General features: G+C 36.0%; 3 protein-coding genes and 2 long non-coding RNA genes across 5 annotated transcripts; 3 read left to right on the top strand and 2 right to left on the bottom strand.

Annotated features, from left to right (window-relative positions):
• The first annotated feature begins 343 nt into the window (after positions 1-343).
• Positions 344-3177, top strand: LOC138127700 (polypeptide N-acetylgalactosaminyltransferase 1-like). The gene is made up of 3 exons (XM_069043759.1): positions 344-1027; positions 1076-1239; positions 1434-3177. The coding sequence occupies exons 1-3, from the start codon at positions 690-692 to the stop codon at positions 2636-2638; spliced, it is 1707 nt and encodes a 568-aa protein (XP_068899860.1). The 5' UTR covers positions 344-689; the 3' UTR covers positions 2639-3177.
• A 36-nt stretch (positions 3178-3213) lies between these two features.
• LOC138127701 (lysosomal acid phosphatase-like) lies at positions 3214-4939 on the top strand. Its single transcript, XM_069043760.1, has 3 exons — positions 3214-3354; positions 3411-3509; positions 3884-4939. Exons 1-3 carry the CDS (start codon positions 3283-3285, stop codon positions 4799-4801), a joined length of 1089 nt encoding a protein of 362 aa, XP_068899861.1. The 5' UTR covers positions 3214-3282; the 3' UTR covers positions 4802-4939.
• Positions 4940-5261: 322 nt separating this feature from the next.
• LOC138127702 (guanine nucleotide-binding protein subunit beta-like protein 1) lies at positions 5262-13380 on the top strand. Its single transcript, XM_069043761.1, has 2 exons — positions 5262-5664; positions 12289-13380. Exons 1-2 carry the CDS (start codon positions 5515-5517, stop codon positions 13078-13080), a joined length of 942 nt encoding a protein of 313 aa, XP_068899862.1. The 5' UTR covers positions 5262-5514; the 3' UTR covers positions 13081-13380.
• Positions 10060-11980, bottom strand: LOC138127705 (uncharacterized). The gene is made up of 2 exons (XR_011158351.1): positions 10333-11980; positions 10060-10271 (listed from the first exon to the last, which is right to left on the bottom strand). It is a non-coding gene; the product is annotated as an uncharacterized lncRNA (long non-coding RNA).
• On the bottom strand, positions 13357-15134 carry LOC138127703 (uncharacterized). Its single transcript, XR_011158347.1, has 2 exons — positions 14215-15134; positions 13357-14162 (listed from the first exon to the last, which is right to left on the bottom strand). It is a non-coding gene; the product is annotated as an uncharacterized lncRNA (long non-coding RNA).
• Positions 15135-17929: the final 2795 nt, after the last annotated feature.

The following is a 17929-nucleotide window of genomic DNA, read 5'->3' as shown; positions in this document are numbered from 1 at the left end:
AAAGTACGCCGCTGGTACGTGAGTCACAGTGTATACCAGGAATTATTTAAATACTTGGGATTATGAGCGAATACATTTACATTAATTACAAACATTCCGCCATTAAAAATGGCACACAAAACAATAGAGAAGCGCATGCGCCGGAACCACATGGTGGCTTGATCTGACGGAAAATTAATTTCTATGAATAGAAACGCGATTTTATGGACGAACTGGCGTCGCCCCTCGTCGGACGTGACGAATTTTAATTAGCCCGTGTTTCTTTGAAAACTTTTCATCACTCTAATAATAATTCAAAGTGACAACAGCTATTTCACGTTTTCGATTTAGGTTGGCAACCGCAGCCGACACGACAAATGTCATCCAAATGTCAAACGCACACATTAAAATAACATAACCTCAAAATTTCAAAATATTTTGTTGTTTTAATAGTATTTAGGCGGTTTATTTAGAATTTCAATCGAAACCAACCCAAATATCGTAACTCGTTTTATTTCAAAGTGTAATTGTAGCAAACTAGTATTCCTTTTATACAATCTGGATCTCCTAATCTGCAATTGCCAACAAGTCACCTTTTCAAGATAAGTGGCACATATTTAAATAGATTATCTCCGATAAATTATGTGTAGATACTCGCGGTGATAATTCAGTTGCTGTTTTACAGTCTCGTGAACGTTTGTGCTCAAATAATGTTATTAAAATGCCCACGAATTAAGCGTGTGTACTTGAAATTTTGCACCACTGTATTCGTCATCGTAATCGTAATTCTCTACTTGCGACCGCTTTTAACGCATCAAGTATCAGGCAACGCTAAATTAATCTCGAAGTTGGCCAGTGTTTACGAGAAGACGATCAAAGACTATGAAAATAAGATCATTCCTAACTTGGGACATGACGGCGCAGCGGCCTATCTGGAAGGCACAGACGCCAAGGAAGGGGACAAAGCGTTGAAAAAATTTGCACTTAACACAGTGTTGAGTGACAGAATGCCTCTAGATAGAAAACTAAGGGACCCTAGAAACCCAAAGTAAGTGTCAGAAAACATTTTTGTGTGTGGCTAACATTTTTGTTTTAGATGCAAGACTTTTACCTATAATCCTAAATTAAAAGCATCTGTTGTTGTGATATTTTATAATGAACTTTTGAGTGTAATTTTGAGGACTGTATGGAGCGTTATTTTACAAACGCCGAAGCACTTGTTACAAGAAATCATTCTAGTTGATGATTCAAGCACAGACGGTAATTTCACCTAATCCCCTCATAAATTTAAACGCATGGTTTTGTCAGTTCTTTAATGTCATAAATCATTTGCTCAGAATTTGGCAATCAATAGACCTGATTAGATAGGTATATTAGCTAGAAACAGATCTAAAAATTATTTTAATTATTCTACAAATAATCCACACCTGTTGAAACCCACTTATCTATTTTAGAAACTCTGAAAGGCCTCGTAGACTACTACATTGACACAAGACTGGCAAATTATAATGTAAAGCTAATTCACCTAAAATCTCGCATGGGTTTGATCCGTGCCCGCCTGCAAGGTGCCCGCATCGCCACCGGCGACGTCCTCATCTTCCTCGATGCTCACTGTGAAGCCACCAAAAACTGGATCGAACCTCTTCTCTCGCGCATCGAAGAAGACAACACTGCCGTACTAGTCCCCATAATTGACGTGATCGAAGCTAACACTTTGGCGTATTCCACCAACGGCGACACCAGCTACCAAGTCGGGGGCTTCTCCTGGTCCGGACACTTCACCTGGATCGACATTCAGAACGAGGAAGACAAACACAAGTTGACTCCGGTCAAGTCGCCAACCATGGCCGGGGGCTTGTTCGCCATCGATCGGAAATTTTTCTGGGAGATCGGGTCATACGACGAACAAATGGACGGATGGGGGGGCGAAAATTTGGAAATGTCGTTTAGAATATGGCAGTGTGGGGGGCGCCTAGAAACGGTACCTTGTTCCAGAGTGGGCCATATTTTCCGCGATTTTCATCCGTATTCCTTCCCTGACAACAAGGACACCCACGGGATTAACACAGCAAGGTTGGCACACGTTTGGATGGACGACTACAAGAGATTTTTCTTTATGTACCAGCCGGCACTGGAAAACAATCCAATAGTGGGAGATTTGACCCACAGACAACAACTGAGACAAAAACTGAGGTGCAAGAGTTTCAAATGGTTCCTGGAGAATGTCTATCCAGAAAAATTCATCCCAGATGAGAACGTCTTCGGTTATGGACAAGTCCAAAATGAGTATGGAATGTGTTTCGACGACTTACAGTTAGGAGAAGACAAGATCGGTCCGTTGGGACTCTACCAGTGCCACCCTTACTTGGCCATGTCCCAGTACTTTTCCTTGAGCTTCAAGGGCGAACTAAGAAAGGAGAACTTCTGTGCCGAAACGTTTGGAAGTAGAGAAGTACAGTTGACGGAATGTCATGGACACAAAAGGGAACAATTTTGGAAATTGTTCAAAAACGGGACCATCTACAATCCCACTTCAGGGAAGTGTCTAAGTAGCATGGGTGTCGAGAATGGGAAAGGCGTGGTAATGGAGACGTGTACTGATAGTATCTTCCAAAGATGGCGCTTTACGAACGTCAACAAGACGGCTGTGGTGGTGTAGGCAAGTGAAAAAGCGCACCCTGGTGTACATTTTCATTTTGTGATAATTTATTATGCAACGGGTTTTCAACGCAGCTACCAGATTGGATTTTAGGGGCTTTGATTGGTATGGAAGAAGCTGTAAATGTCAATTTTTATATACGTATCACTGGTGGATGTACAGGGTCTTTTCCTACTTATGTAACGATTTTATACATGATCAAATATTACTAAAATAAGAAACAAACTCGATTCTGATGAACTTCTAGGACTGTTAGAATTTAACAGTTTCTTCCTTTCCTAAATAAACCAACTTTACTTTATTATTTGTAAAAGTAGGTATAAAGTGTAGATTTTTCAAATTTTGTTTTAGAGCGTTGTCATAAAAAAGCAGTAACTCAGAATTTTACATTGTATTGTGAGCAGATGTAACCTGAATTTAATTCAGATTACAATTACTGCAGCTCCTCCCATATCATTATTGGCATTACAAGCGTACTTATCGCCTATAAATCGACTCTATCATTGTTGGTTTGTTTTGTAATAAATGACTATATTTTTGCCGATTTTTCCATTTCCTTTCCTGCGACAAATCGCCGTTCACATGCGTGCTGTGGGTGTCTAAGCCCAGTGTGGGATTAGATTTCGTCATAGTACAACGCAATCATGTTTCTTCTAATTGGTTTTTGCAGTTTTATAACAGCAACAAGTTCTAATAAACTTTTATCGGCAGTTGTGGTAAGGAAATTGCGCTTGTGACCTTTTCACACATTTTTTCATTGTTCTTTTGTTAGATACACAGGCACGGGGATCGCAACCCTTTCACCACCTACAAAACGGACCCGTACAAGGACGAGTCCAATTGGCCTGAAGGATTTGGACAGTTGACTAAAGTAAGTAAAAATATTTTGTCCAAGTTGGTGCGAATTTCACACATTTCGGAAATAGCTGAATACTTGGCAAACCGAATGGAATGTGAGGCTTAATCTACTAAACAGTTTTCTATGATTTATGATCCAGTTATTTCACATCAGTAATTCATAATCACTGTTGACGTTTACTACCAATCAGGGAGAATTTAATACCTATTACGATAAGAACAGAACAGATAATTTTTTGTGTTTGGTTAGTAATTAATAAAAGAGAACAGTGATCATTTTCATTGACTGAAAATTAAAATTGTATATTTTTTTTTATAAAAAGTGAAAAATAATTTCACAATTTGGAAATAGCTATTTTTGAATGTAATGTGGATTTAACTTTCCAGATAGGCATTCAGCGCCAGTACGATTTGGGTGTTTGGCTGAGGAACCGCTACGACACGTTGCTGCCGTCTCGATACCATCCGAAAAATGTCAAAGCGACCTCCACCGACGTAGACAGGACTCTGATGTCGGCAGAGGTGACCCTTGCAGGTCTTTTCCCACCATCAGAAGCAGATAAATTCAACGAAAACATCAACTGGCAACCGATCCCGATTCACACGACGCCCCCCAAAGACGACGCTCTGCTCGCCATGAAGAAGTTTTGTAAAAAATATCAACAACTCTTCGACGATCTCCTAAACTCAGACCACGTCAAAGAAATCAACGAGATGAATAAGGAGTTGTACGATTTTTTAAGTGAAAAAACTGGAGAAAACATCACCCATGTTTATGACGTGGAGGAGATCTATAACACCCTCAATACTCACTATTTGGCGAATAGGACCCTGCCTCAGTGGGCTTGGGAGGTTTATCCGGACAATCTGATGATGAAAGCTGCCGTTAGTTTACGGTTTAAGCTTCCGTGCTATAATCGAGAGCTGGCGCACCTGAAAACGGGATTGTTGTTCGGCGAAATTGTCAAACTGTTTCAGGATTTTGTAGATGAGTTGTGGAAGTCTCCGAAATTGTTGCTGTTTTCTGGACACGATTCTACCTTGGCTGATGTTTTGACAACCATGGGGACTTTCAACGATGAAGTGCCGTCATATTCCAGCGCGATTCTTCTGGAATTGTACCAAAATGATGGAGATCATTATGTTAATATTTTGTTTAAGAATAGCACAGGAGTTTACAATCTCACATTAGAAGGCTGTGATTTTAATTGCGATTTTGCAAATTTCACACGATTTTTTGAACCTATTGTGCAACCGAATCAAACTCAATGGGAAAAAGAATGTGAAAATGTATCATTTATTTAGTTTAATCTTAATAAACATCCGTTTGAAATATGTTGTAAATTTTCAAAAAGATTAATTATTTTTTATTGTTTACTCATGAGCATGACATGATCAGCTACTTATGTAACAATATAATAAAAGCACTATTCACGTATTGAACATTTGCAATAATTGTTAGTACATACGTATTTGTCGGCAGATATTTTTAGAAATCATTACCGCCATACCTAGGAAGTGGACAAGTTTCTTCAAAGGAATATGTTTTACTTATTTTGATGAAAAGCGCGCATAAGAAATTATCTCAAGTATAATAAAGAATTTGTGAACAAATTTAGTACTTACAAGCTATCCAAAACAACAAGCGTTTCTTTTGCGCAGTCGGGATTATTATATTTTACGTTCACGACTATAGTCGGAGCCTTAACCACAGAATTTAGGGAAATTTCTTTTGTCAGGTCGATATTGGCTAACGTGATGGATGACATTGACAAACGGACAAATGTGACAGTTCAAAATAAACGTCAATTCGTAACGGAAACAAACTGTGATAAGACAAGTGCAAAGTGCTAAATAAGTTTTTCCCTCTTACATTATATAAATATAGTGTGCCTAATGATGGAAGGTAATTGAGAGGTAGTTAAAATCACCTGACAGTTAAATTTTGTGCCCCCTTCGGTACAATATTTTTTAACTTCGCGATGCAATTATAACTGAATAAAAGTACAAGTGTAACTATGGCAGTTTTACCCCCTGACCCCGTTTTTTGCTTGAAAAGCGATATGGGCCATGTACACAGTTTATGCTTCCCAATAACTAATGAAAGTTACGCTTCAAAGCTGCTGGCAGCTGCAGAAAATGGTTTCATCTATTTCTGGGACTTGGAGGTGAGTAATTTACCCTGGAGTAATTTACTGATTAAAAATTTATATTTGCAAATATTTTGCCACCGAATAACCTCATTTTCCGATAAGTAAAAGACAATTGTAGGTACTTATGTTAATGAAAATTATTAACATTTGTGTTGCCCTACATTCATTTAAATAGAAATTACAAATTTTTAAGGAATATGCACTAAATTTAGTTTATTTGAAAAAATTAAGCAAGAAATTTCAATAAAATCGATTGGAAATAGAACATTAAAACTACCTAGGTACTTTTTTATTAAAAATTAATGATGTTCCTTTCATTTCATTTTTTTATCGTTTTTAAAGAGTAAAATGGTGGTGATTTAAATAATAAGTGAAAATAAAATACATATTTAATAAAAGTGAATATTAATGTATTCTTTATCTCTTTATTGCCTTTTGCTCATATTAGAGTCAATTGAAGTAGTTCAACAAGTCCGTTTATTTTTTTATTAGTAGTATTGAATTAATAAATTAGGTATACAAATAAAACTGGAGAGAATGTGTTATATTGAAATAGAAAGTAGAAGATGTATCAAATTTGTTATAACTATTTAATAGTTGTGGAGAAAAAATTGCGTAGTATTCACCTTGAATAAATAAATAAAAAAACGTGGTCTTAACTTTTGATGACTAAATGTTTGCTACACTTACCAACTACATAGAAAGTTTTACAGCAAAAATAACAATGTAATGAGTATTACAAATTGAAATATTTTTTCAAGAATAGCAGTTTTTCAACTTATTCGTTTGCTAAATTCTTTAACTAACGTCTTTGTTATCTATTTGAAAAATATATTTTCGTATCGTGCCTTTTATTACGCTTTGAAGATTTTTTTTGTAATCTCATTAAAACTGGAATTCAGATACGACAATAACGTCATAATTTCTTGGATTTAAGTAATTACTAATTAACTAAAAAACATCCAAATGCAGAAAAAGATAATTTCACGCTGGAATAGTACCTATAATATGGGGTGTTTTTTTTTAATTGCACCTCATAGTAGGCGTTGAAGAGTCGATTGTGAACGCACTATACACTTCAGATTACTGATCACGGATTAGCTGTTTAAATTTTACGTTTTATACGAGTGCGTTCACAATCGATTATTCAACGCCTACTATGAGGTGAAATTTAAAAAAAAAACACCCGATATAATACTATAATCTATTTCATTTGAATAGTTAACAAATGATTCACCGACACGGAGTTCCAATGATTGCTTCAGCTACTACAGTTTTGTAGGCAATAAAATAAAAAGTTACAATATCTCCAACTTACAATAAAATTTTTATTTGTATTCTTTACAAACTCGATAAAAATTTGAGTCTTGTTAATGTGGTTGAAACATAGTTAAAAAAAATCATGTTTGTGTAAAAATATTTTGAATTTCACTACTATTTTATTTTAATTTGATTAAGGGCCGGTTTCACCAACGCCAGTTAAAGTTAACTGTAGGTTAAAATGTTTCGTTACTTTAGTTACCTATTGTTATAACAATGTTTTCGTATATTTTAACCTACAGTTAACTTTAACTGGCGTTGGTGAAACCGGCCCTAAGTGAAAGATTTATTCTTTCTTTTTTTTTGTAATGAATAAAAAAAAATGTTGCGTTTCTTGCCACTTATAAGAAATATAATTATTTTTACCCGTAATGGCAGACAAATAAGTAAGAAACTTGGTATAATGCCAACGTTGAATGAAGGTTGCCAAATGTGATCCAGAAAAATTCCACAGGTAATGGAAAATATTTTTTGAATACAGTGGCGTAAGTAGAAAATTGATGGCCCGGACCATGGTCTTGATCAGATTAAAAAGGAAAGAGAAAAATGGTTTTTAATACCTGTTCACGTTGGGAAGAACAGCTGTGGTGCAAATGACCTGACCTGTTACTGTGACAACTCATATGAAAGTTAATGACAATGAATAAACAATAAGTTCAAATATGGCCAACTCAGGTGGTGAGGGTAAGCTTATGAGATATACAAATCTGTAGTATTGGTACAATGGTCACATATGAAATATTCCAAGTCATCACATTTTCAATATTTTTCTTGTACGTATATGTTGTACTCAATTGGCGAATTGGGTTAATGACCGAAAATTTAGACCGACAACGCGTTGTGGACGTTGCAATATGCTCAGATTGCATTGTGGGTAAATTTATTCGCATTGTTTCGACCACTGAGCGGAATGTACTACTCACAACGCGTTTTAGGGCTCCGCAGCCGCCACTTAGTGCCCAATTAGTATAGTCCTTGTATCTTCGTAAGGAATTCTGACTTAAGCGCTAAATAAACCGAACAAACACCATACTTAAAGAAATTTATTGTCATATTGTGCGTGTCAATCACTAGCCGGTCTACGACAAATATTTTGAGTACTACCCCTGGTAATTTTTTTTCTCCGAAACCGCCTAGTGATTGACAGGTACTTGACATTCAAGTAAAGTGTAAATAAACCTTTAGGAATCGTAACCTCACTTTCGATTGTTGTCATTTTGACAATCAATTTAAACTGTTTGAAGCTCAGATATTTCAAAAATCCGATATGAATGAACAAAATTAGAGCAATCGTACATATATAACCTGAGGTAAACTTTCTGTGTAGTAGAAATGACAAATTTTGAGTTTTGAAATTTACCACCCAAAAAATAACGTTCATAATCAAGACGGTAATCATGATGACAATAAAGTACGGATTACAATTTTTTTTTTTTTTAATTGACAGACAATGACGGCCAAAATTTTTTGTCCGCCATAGTACAATATCACAAAAAATTTCTTAAGTAGAGTCTTTGTTCGGTGTATTTATGACTTAAGTCTGAATTCCTTACGAAGATACAAGTACTATAGACTTGATTTCCGATTCTTCACTAAAACTAATATTCACCTGTAGCAGGAGTATACAGAGCTATCAAAGAAAGCTGTTTCCATCCTTTTACCATTCGTACGCAAATATCTTTGTGAAACTGGTTTTTCTTCATATGTTTCCACCAAAACCAGGTAGCGCAACCGCTTAGATGCAGAGCCAGATGTGAGGCAACAGCTCTCTTCAATAAAACCAAATATCAAAGAAATTTGTGCAAATAAAATACAATATCACTCATCACATTAATTTTCTTAAAAGCCCATAATAAATACAAATTTATGTTATTCTTGCTAGTTTTCTTTATTATCATTTTTACCTTATTTATTTTTCAACTAACTTAACTACTAGATAATGTGCTATGGACATTGGACTCCGCCATCTTAGATTCGACTTTATAGGAGCTCCACGTTTAAAAAAGTTTAAGAATCGGTGGTGTAGACCAAAGTACCATTGACAACTTAATTTTGAGTATGACCCAGAAGGTCGAAACTGCTACCAGGCTATTAAGTTTATTTCTTTTTGTTGAAGCGAAACATTTTCCGTCATTTAATTTAAGAAGACAAAATAAACTATCGTTCATTTGTTATTATGAAATTCATGTTTCATTTTGAAAACCTCTTATTGATAAAAGAAAACATTTTTTAATATGTCTTATATTGTTGTTCCTCACATTGAAAAATAATATGCGTGGTATTCGATTTTCAAGTCCAGAAAATGCTGGTGAAGGTTTCAAAAACTTTGTTTAGGAAGGGACTAAAACAGAGTGCAATTTATGTTTTGATAATTGGTTCAACAGTATACGTAAATAAATGTAGCGAATTAAATAACGAATATTTTGAAAAGCAAAAATAAAAGCCTTTGTTTTATTAGATTGCAGAAATTTTCAGATCAACCTACGCATGAAAAATTATTTCTTGTTTTGGTCTTCTACTCACAGACAAAGTTCTGTCATGAATGACGCCAGACTGTGTAACTTTCTTATCAAAAGTAAACTCAATTGCTTAAGCTTCTGTAATACTGATAACGATCAGGTCAATCCTAGTTTATCATTTACCTTATTTTTATTTGTGAAGAGTTTTGCCGAAGTCCCTTGAGAGTGTATATCTTCTCCAGTGGCTCTTACTCCTTTTGTCCGCATACTTGTAAAGTTTATAAAATCGTTATGTATTTGAACTAGTGATGGGCACTATCGAATAAATTTATAATCGATTCACGATGAATGTGGATAAGGGGTGGCTGTGATTTTATTTTTATCATGTTAGATAAACTGACTCAATCTTATATTTTTTCCAGTCAAAAATGCATATGACATGATTACTCCGACATTCAAATGCGAACAATGTTGTCTAATTTAATTTGATTAAAAAATTATGGATAGAAAACGGATGTATACATACAGTTTTCCATTAGTAAAGTCCATGTAATACCCCAAGTCAGTACAATATCCTTTTCTAATATAAGAATATCGGATGAAACGGAAAACTACTAAAAAAATACGTATCTCTGCTGGATTAATGAATATTGTTGTTTTATATACTGAGTCATTATAAAATATTGTACTATCGTAGTAGGCGTTGGTGGCTTAGTCGAATGTGCCGCAAGCTTGATAACATGAGTGAGACTAGTATCACCGATAGGTGGCGCTTCTGGCGGTAGTGGAAATCTGTCTACTAGAGGAGAGGAGACCGAGAAAAGTTTTGCCGATCTCAGTAACCTATGGATAAATCAATAAAATTTCTTAAATGTCATAACTGTCAGTGTTTTCATAGTTGTACCTGCAAATTTCATTAAGTTTCCTTTACTATCTTCTAATTTATAAAATATAGTATAACAGGGTAATCGAAAATGGAAAAAATCGAATACCGCGCTGACATTATTTTGTTGTCAACTTTTGAATTATTCTGAAGATGACCCTGATAATTTTTTGTACAAAATCATTACAGCTGGGTTCATCACTTTGATCCTGAAACAAAACAATCCAGTATGGAGTGGCGGCACAGTAATTCGCCGCCCCCAAAAAATTTCGAGTCCAGTCATCGGCCGGGAAGGTGATGCTTTCAGTTTTTTGGCATTTAAAATTAAAAAAAAAAGGATACACGACTACTGGAGCCTATTATGCATCTCTTTTAACCAAATTGAGGGAAAATATTAAACTGAAACGCAGAGGAATGCTCAGCAACGGTGTCCTGCTCCAACACGACAATGCCTCGTCGCACACGTGCGTTGCAACAACTTCAAAAGCGGTCGAATTGGCTTTCCAAATTTTGCCTCATCCACCATATTCACCTGATTTGGCACCCTCTGATTACCACTTATTTAAGAACTTAAAGCAACAATTACGTGGGACGCATTTCAAAGATGATGAAAGTGTTCAAATAGCAGTTACCCAGTGGCTGAAGGATCAAAAATCTCTATAAAGAAAGGTTTTAAAATTGAAGCATCGGTGGCAGAAATGTATAGATCTGCAAGGTGACTACATAGAAAAGGTTAAAATTGTACAAAACGTTTCAAAATAAAAATCGTGTTAATCTCTGAGAAAGGCAAAATTTTTCTCAGTGCCCTCGTACAGCGTGATCAACAATGACTGAGTCTGTTGGCAATAAAACACTTGAAAAATATTGGTGCTTTTTTGTTTCGTAATTGGCATTGACCGGATGCTTTAACTTGACACGACATTTAAAAAAAATTAGGTTATATCGGTTGTGCTTATGCTGTTACAAAAATGACCCTTTGATGGTAAACGTCAAATTCGCCTGTCAACTCTGTCAAAGCAGACAACCGGAAATGCGTTTAGATTACAGTGGTACCAAAATCATTCAAATTTTCATTGTTACCAACAGATTCAGTCATTCTTGATCACATTGTATTGGGTGATTCAAAATGATTGTAGCCAAGTATGGCAACTATGTACGAAAATTTATATGGCAACTGTGTGAATGGGGTAGAGTTGACATTTGTATGACATTTCATAAGCGTGCATTTGATTTTTTCAATTCCATTACGCATTGATTGGACAACTTACAAAATTGCGCGACTATGAACTGTCAAGGAAATGTCAACTCTACCCTACTCACACAGTTGCCACATAAATTTTCGTACATAGTTGCCGTACTTGGCCACAATCATTTTGAATCACCCAATATGTATATAGTTTGTCTAACGTTCCGAAGCCGGCGGCACATCCAAAATTTGTATGGGTATTCAACGCCAACCACGATGGTTCAAAATTGAATATTACTTATTTTTTAAGCACTACGCGTAGACAGATACAATGCTGAAGTGCTTTGATATCTTTAAGAAAATAATTTAAAGTATGATAGGGGTATTTTACAGCGCGAAAACTTGATTAGAGATTAGTTGGAGCGCTGATAAATTTCAAATTAAAAATTATGGTAATTGTTCACTTTAACTACTTCTGGAATTTTCGGGTTTTTTCTGACTAGATAGCCTCAGGACGTCCTCCTAGATCGTGTCCCACCATTCAAACCTTGTGCAAATGCCTTTTTTTTCTCTCTTGTGTTTCAAGGTCGCGTCAAGGTCGCGCCAAGTCTTAGTATAACTATAGGGTAAGGAAATTTTTCATTTTCACAAGGTTTGACTGGTGGGAAACGATGTAGGAGGACGTCCTGAGGCTGTCTAGCCAGAAAAAACGCGAAAATTCCAGAAGTAGTTAAAGTGAACAATAACCAAAATTATATTTAAGAAAAACTGAAAAGGATTTTTCTTTTCAGACAAATCGTCTCCAACACAAGCAGTCGATGGGCGACTCCATCCAAGTAGTGCATTCCCTCCAAAACGACATAATCACACAAGAAAAGAGCGGTTTAGTAAAACTGTGGACAATCGAGAACAACTCGAATTACGAACTGTCAAAAACCTACACGTGCAACGGCGGTTACTGCCGCAGCGTCCTCCTAGACGAGAATCTCATCGTTCCACAAGAAGACAGCACTCTCGACATCATTCAAATCAAAACTATGACAAAATTGAACCGACTAGTGCCGCATAAGCCGAAACTGGGCAACGTGATGTGCATCCAGAAGGTGGAATTAGGAGGCAAAATTTACATCCTAGGAGGCTACGAAACCGGGGACATAATCCTGTGGGATTACGACACGTCTCAGCCTTGCGGCCACTTAAAACTGCGCGAATACATAACTTCTTTAACTTTCGATCCAGTGAGTGGGAGAGGAATCTGTGGGAATGCCTCGAATACGTTACAGATCTTTACAATCGACAGGAATTTTAATATCACGCTCAAGTGCGACATCTCCATAACGAACGACGGATGCAATATAGTCAAATTGAGAAGGGACAGGAAGATCTTCGTCTCGGGAGGTTGGGACGGAAGTCTGAGGTTGTTCTCGTGGAAGAGTTTGCGGTTGTTGGTGGTGTTGAGTGAGCACAGAGGAGCAGTAACTGACGTGCAGTTCTCGCCGAAGACGGTGAGGTATTGGGAAGCCAACATAATGGCAGCTAGCGGGTCGGATGGGATGATTTCCTTGTGGAATTTGTATAATTAATTTGCTAGGGCAATATTCGACTGATGTTTGTACGGTACAAATAGGTTAATTGCCATGTTAATTTTTATCAATATGTGATAAGTAAATGTTAATCTGTTAACATTAGGTAAAAGTTATGTAGCTGAATGGTTTTTACGTATTTTGGAGATGGAACAATATTTTTTTACTGAATTTTAATTGAGCCTATCATAAATACTACTTAATCCATTGTTAACATTTAGAATTAATGTTCGAACGATTTGGAATGTTCTATGTCTACCCAGTATTGGTAACTACTTGTTCAATAAACGGTTATTGTGATTTTATTTATTTTAATTTCATTCAATAAAACTAGCAACCAACAATCACTACGTAAAAATTCAACATGAATCGATTTAAATCAATCTAATGCGTGCAAATGTTTGGTTTGTAATACAGATGCGTTTGAAAAAAAATCGAACAAGCCATGACTATCATGGTTCAGTTGGCAGTTCTGGGTTAAATATTACTCTATTTGACTGTCTTCAGTCTTGTGAAATCTTGTCAAGGGCTTCCAGTATGAATAACATCAAATGAATTAGCAAGGGGAAATTAAGAAAGTTAAGGCTCGGTTTCTGGAACGGCCGGTTAAATCAAGCGTTGCTATAGAAACGCTAGAAAGTGACCAATCACATTACGTGGTTTTTGTATCGGGTGTTCATTTAATATTCTGGTAGCATCACCTATGGAAATCTGTTGTTTTGAAAAACGGATGTCGCAGCGTTAAAATACGACATAACCTCACTATAAAATAACAGCATGTAACGAATTATGATAAAAATTAACACAATTACAATTCACGCACAAATTAATCAATTTATTAAATGAGGTGCTGGAAATGTCTACCTTCTTCTTCGCTACACTTTAATGTTCGCATTTTTAATGCATTTATTACATTTTCTAACATGTTCGGGGCGTTATTAATTTCTTCAATTTTTCCTCTAATTTTTCCATCCTGTTGAAAGTATCCTTCCTGCAGTTCATCAGCATGCAGTTAGCACTTAGCAGTTCCTCAAAAAATGGTTCCAAAATTTTCTGTCGATACTTTGCTGCATTTATATTGCCTAAAACCAGCAATTCATTTAAAAAAATTGATTTTGAAATCATGAAAATTACCTTCAATTACCACTGTCATACAGTAAGGATACAACTGTACATCTTTTCGTAACAATTTATGGCACGTTCCTACTTTCCTACACAAGGTTCAGTTTGTTGCGATAACTGACGTATTGAAGTGTGGGGCGCATTTTGCATTATTTCCCTTGCAGTTTCAATACCTGCAGCAGTGCCTTTTAGCCGCCGACGTGTGGTTTTTCTTTGGTAAACCCCTCCAGTTTCACCAAACAACTTTACACACCGGCTCAGGTTATCTTCGAAGGTTTTCCGTCAACAATAACATTGGGAAATTCGGTGATAAACTCTTCTAAGCAGTTTTGTACGGAGTAGATCCATTCACTTTCAAACCATTGCGATTGCGAAAATAACTTTCAATCAAAAACGTTTTCTGCTCTAACGTGAACACCAGCAAAAAATAAACGTCTCTGAACTGAAATGTCAAAATGTGACAGTTCTACTCTAATTTTACTAACCGGAAGTTCAAACGACGACGTGCCTTAACAAAAACAAAATATTTCCATAGGTAATGCTACCAGAATATTAAATGAACACCCGATATTTATCGGAGAGTTAACTAACTGGCCCGTTAAAATTGTTTCCAGAAACCGGGCCTTAGATATATTTCAAATGTTATACAAACAAAAATACAGTAAAAAAGAAAAAATTAGGTACATAATGCGAATGGGCATTATACAACGTGTTTCACGTAAGAGTACGACCCTGGCGAAGTCTAAACGCAAGTTTCTCCGCAAATGTGTGAACAAGGGGGAAATCTAAAAAACTTCACGGATGTCCAAACTACTTTTTGTCAAAATATGATTTATTACACCTAGTTACTCTTGAAAATAGAATATTGGGTTGCATTTTGAGTTCGTCAGGCTCGTACTCTTACGTGTAATACGTTGTACTGTTTTAGTTAGTTATGGCACTTTACCTTGAAGTCCGAAGTGTCAATTCTGAACATTTGAACTGACATTTAAAACTACATTTCCGGTTTTAAAGTTAAATGGTAGGGAAAAGAATGACCGGTTACTTCCGGACGGAAAGTGGAGGGGACTTGGAACGCCGAAAAGGCACAACTTCAAGTCAAGAGCTTTCAAATTCAAATGACACTTAACTTGTCCACTTTGGGACACACGGAATCAGGAGGATATATTTTTTTAAATATGTAGATTCATTCGTTCATGTGGAGAGTGCTTGAAGAAAATACAAAAAAAAAATGCATTACAATGAACTTTAAAGTTTATAAAATGCGGTTATTTTAAACGGACTTTTTTACGAATGAAAATTGCGTGCAATGATGTCCTCATTCACTTTCTTTCAGTCAGAATTCTTTCGCAGACACAATTGAAAAATAGGTAGGTATAGTTGACTCAAGTTGCAAAAAACCACTTGTCATTTGCAACAGCATTTTTTCAATATTTTTGAACCAAATAAAGACACAAAGGGACCAGAAAATCATAGTTTGGATTGGATATTTTCCATATAAGTACTGTTTTTAAGTAATTTCAAATGACTAATGCCCTAAAAGTGCTGTTGCAAATCCAAAGTGGTTTTTTGCAACTTGAGTCAACTTTATGTAGTGGATCTCTAGTAGTAGTTAGTAGTTAGGTACTTTCCCAGTGACGTGATTTGATTAGCAATAAAAAAAAAAACACTTTAAAGATTTTGTGATGTTTTTTTTAGTCGTGGTCGGTTTCTGTGCTTACAACGTGCAAGTCACTTCTGTTGAGAATGAATTAGGACCAGTTGAGTTCTCCAGACGAACTCAAAATGCACATGTGAGGTCGTTCAGTGTACGAATGACTTAAAGTTGGCTCAAGTTGCAAAAACCACTTTGCATTTGCAATAGCACTTTTATGGCATTAGTCATTGGAAATTACTTTAAAACTATACTTAAGTATATGGAAAATATTCAATCCGAACTAGTCCCTTTGTGCCTTTATTTGGTTCAGAAATATGGAAAAAATGCTGTTGCAAATGAGAAGTGGTTTTTTGCAACTTGAGTCAACTATACCATTATCTGTGCATTACATGTGCACTAATGCTTGAGGTTACGTCATCAATTGTCAGATCAAAGTTCTACACATCAATAGGTTTTAGGACTCTTTATACAGGGTATTTTACGAGTGGTAATGAGCGCGGCGAAATTGAAAATGCAACCCACAATACATTTCCAAAGTTAACGTGGTTATTTTAAATATCGTAGTCGTTTAAAATGAAATTTTAGATCGACGATGGCTTTGCTTCCAATAATTTTATTTGTTACAACTGACATTTACGAAAAAGTTAAAATACGACGATTAAAATGTACCTACTACGAAAATACAGAGATGATCGTGATTTATGGCGAATGTAATAAAAATGCTTCTGTCGTTGCGCGTTTTAAACATTTTCTCAAAAACTCCGTTTTTTCACTATTTACAAAATTTACAAAAGCCCACAGCTATGTTTGATGTTTAAAAAAAAAAAAAACAAATATCCACTTTAACTTTGCCCATGTATTGTGGGTTGCATTTTCTGTTCCGTCGGGCTCATTATTATCACTCATGAAATATCCAACAAGTGGTTCAAGATCTATCTCAAAATACGTATGTGAAACCCATTTGTTCTACCACATACGAGTAAGAGCGGAAAGCAACACAACTGCTGCTTAGGTCGATGTAACAATATTTCGTAGGTTTTCCATTAATGAGAGTCTGAGATATTTCTGATAGATAAGTGTTACTTATCTCCAATTTGTAAAACTAGCGAATTGTCCTTCGCTTCACCGAACTGGTCATTGCTTTTCATTGTCTTCCGTTTGGCCACAGTCTTTCGTCTTTCGTGTTCTTTCTTACTGCACAGAACCGCTTCTTGCATTATTGGGATAGTATACAATTTACACACGAACTCGTTAAATAAATTACTATTGGAGCATCAATTGCGAAACGAGGAGATGGTAAGGATAAACGTTATTTAAAGAATTTAACATGTATTCAATTGTGGTTAAACAATTCTAAAAATGCACTTGATTAGGGATGGAAGTCCATTAAATTTGGTCTTACTCCCACATCTACTATAAAAGATCTTGCACCTGAAATACTATTAAAATTTATTTCATGTAAATGTAAAAAAGTATGTGGTGGTGCATGCGGTTGTAGGAAGGTGGGCTTCAAGTGCCAATTGTAATGGAGTTTCGTGTTGCAACATTACAAAAATACTCCCTGACTCTGAAGATGAAGCAAATCAATGAATTGCTATCCTGGCAAATGCCAGATGATCCTGATGATGATGATGATGACCCTGAAGAACAAGAGGAATTCATAAACTCTGACGAATTCAGCTCATCTAGACCGATACCGATCGATCCAGATCAACGGGTCCGTCTATGTTCACAAAGAGATCGAAAAGAGTAAAGCAGTAAAATTCTACTGCATCGTGGACTATGCCTACTGGGGACACCACGTTAAAAAAACGCGCCCATCCTCTGTGGTGATAAGGTGATATGGAAAAGAGTAAAAAGTACAAAAATGATAAAAATGCTCGATTTCAACACGCTGTAACTACGAAACTATTGACCTGACAAAAAAACATGAAGAACAAAAAATATATGGAATTGGGAATTACATGGTCTACATTTTTTATAATACTGGGTGAGATGAGTTTTATCGTCGCTGCGAAAACATCCACTTATAATCAATTTAAAATTCTTAAAAAGTTCAGGAATGATTGT

This window comes from Tenebrio molitor, chromosome 4, assembly GCF_963966145.1.
Source record: "Tenebrio molitor chromosome 4, icTenMoli1.1, whole genome shotgun sequence".
NCBI classification, from domain to species: domain Eukaryota; kingdom Metazoa; phylum Arthropoda; class Insecta; order Coleoptera; family Tenebrionidae; genus Tenebrio; species Tenebrio molitor.
Note: the sequence above shows the minus strand (reverse complement) of the source record. Positions and strands in the feature narration are given on the sequence as shown.

Coding starts and splice junctions, on each gene's coding strand:
- LOC138127700 (XM_069043759.1), top strand. CDS start 690: ATGTTATTAAAATGCCCACGAATTAAGCGTGTGTACTTGAAATTTTGC. Junction 1,028..1,075: donor AGGGACCCTAGAAACCCAAA/GTAAGTGTCAGA, acceptor TTTTTGTTTTAG/ATGCAAGACTTTTACCTATA. Junction 1,240..1,433: donor TGATGATTCAAGCACAGACG/GTAATTTCACCT, acceptor TATCTATTTTAG/AAACTCTGAAAGGCCTCGTA.
- LOC138127701 (XM_069043760.1), top strand. CDS start 3,283: ATGTTTCTTCTAATTGGTTTTTGCAGTTTTATAACAGCAACAAGTTCT. Junction 3,355..3,410: donor AACTTTTATCGGCAGTTGTG/GTAAGGAAATTG, acceptor TTCTTTTGTTAG/ATACACAGGCACGGGGATCG. Junction 3,510..3,883: donor GATTTGGACAGTTGACTAAA/GTAAGTAAAAAT, acceptor TTAACTTTCCAG/ATAGGCATTCAGCGCCAGTA.
- LOC138127702 (XM_069043761.1), top strand. CDS start 5,515: ATGGCAGTTTTACCCCCTGACCCCGTTTTTTGCTTGAAAAGCGATATG. Junction 5,665..12,288: donor TCTATTTCTGGGACTTGGAG/GTGAGTAATTTA, acceptor TTTTCTTTTCAG/ACAAATCGTCTCCAACACAA.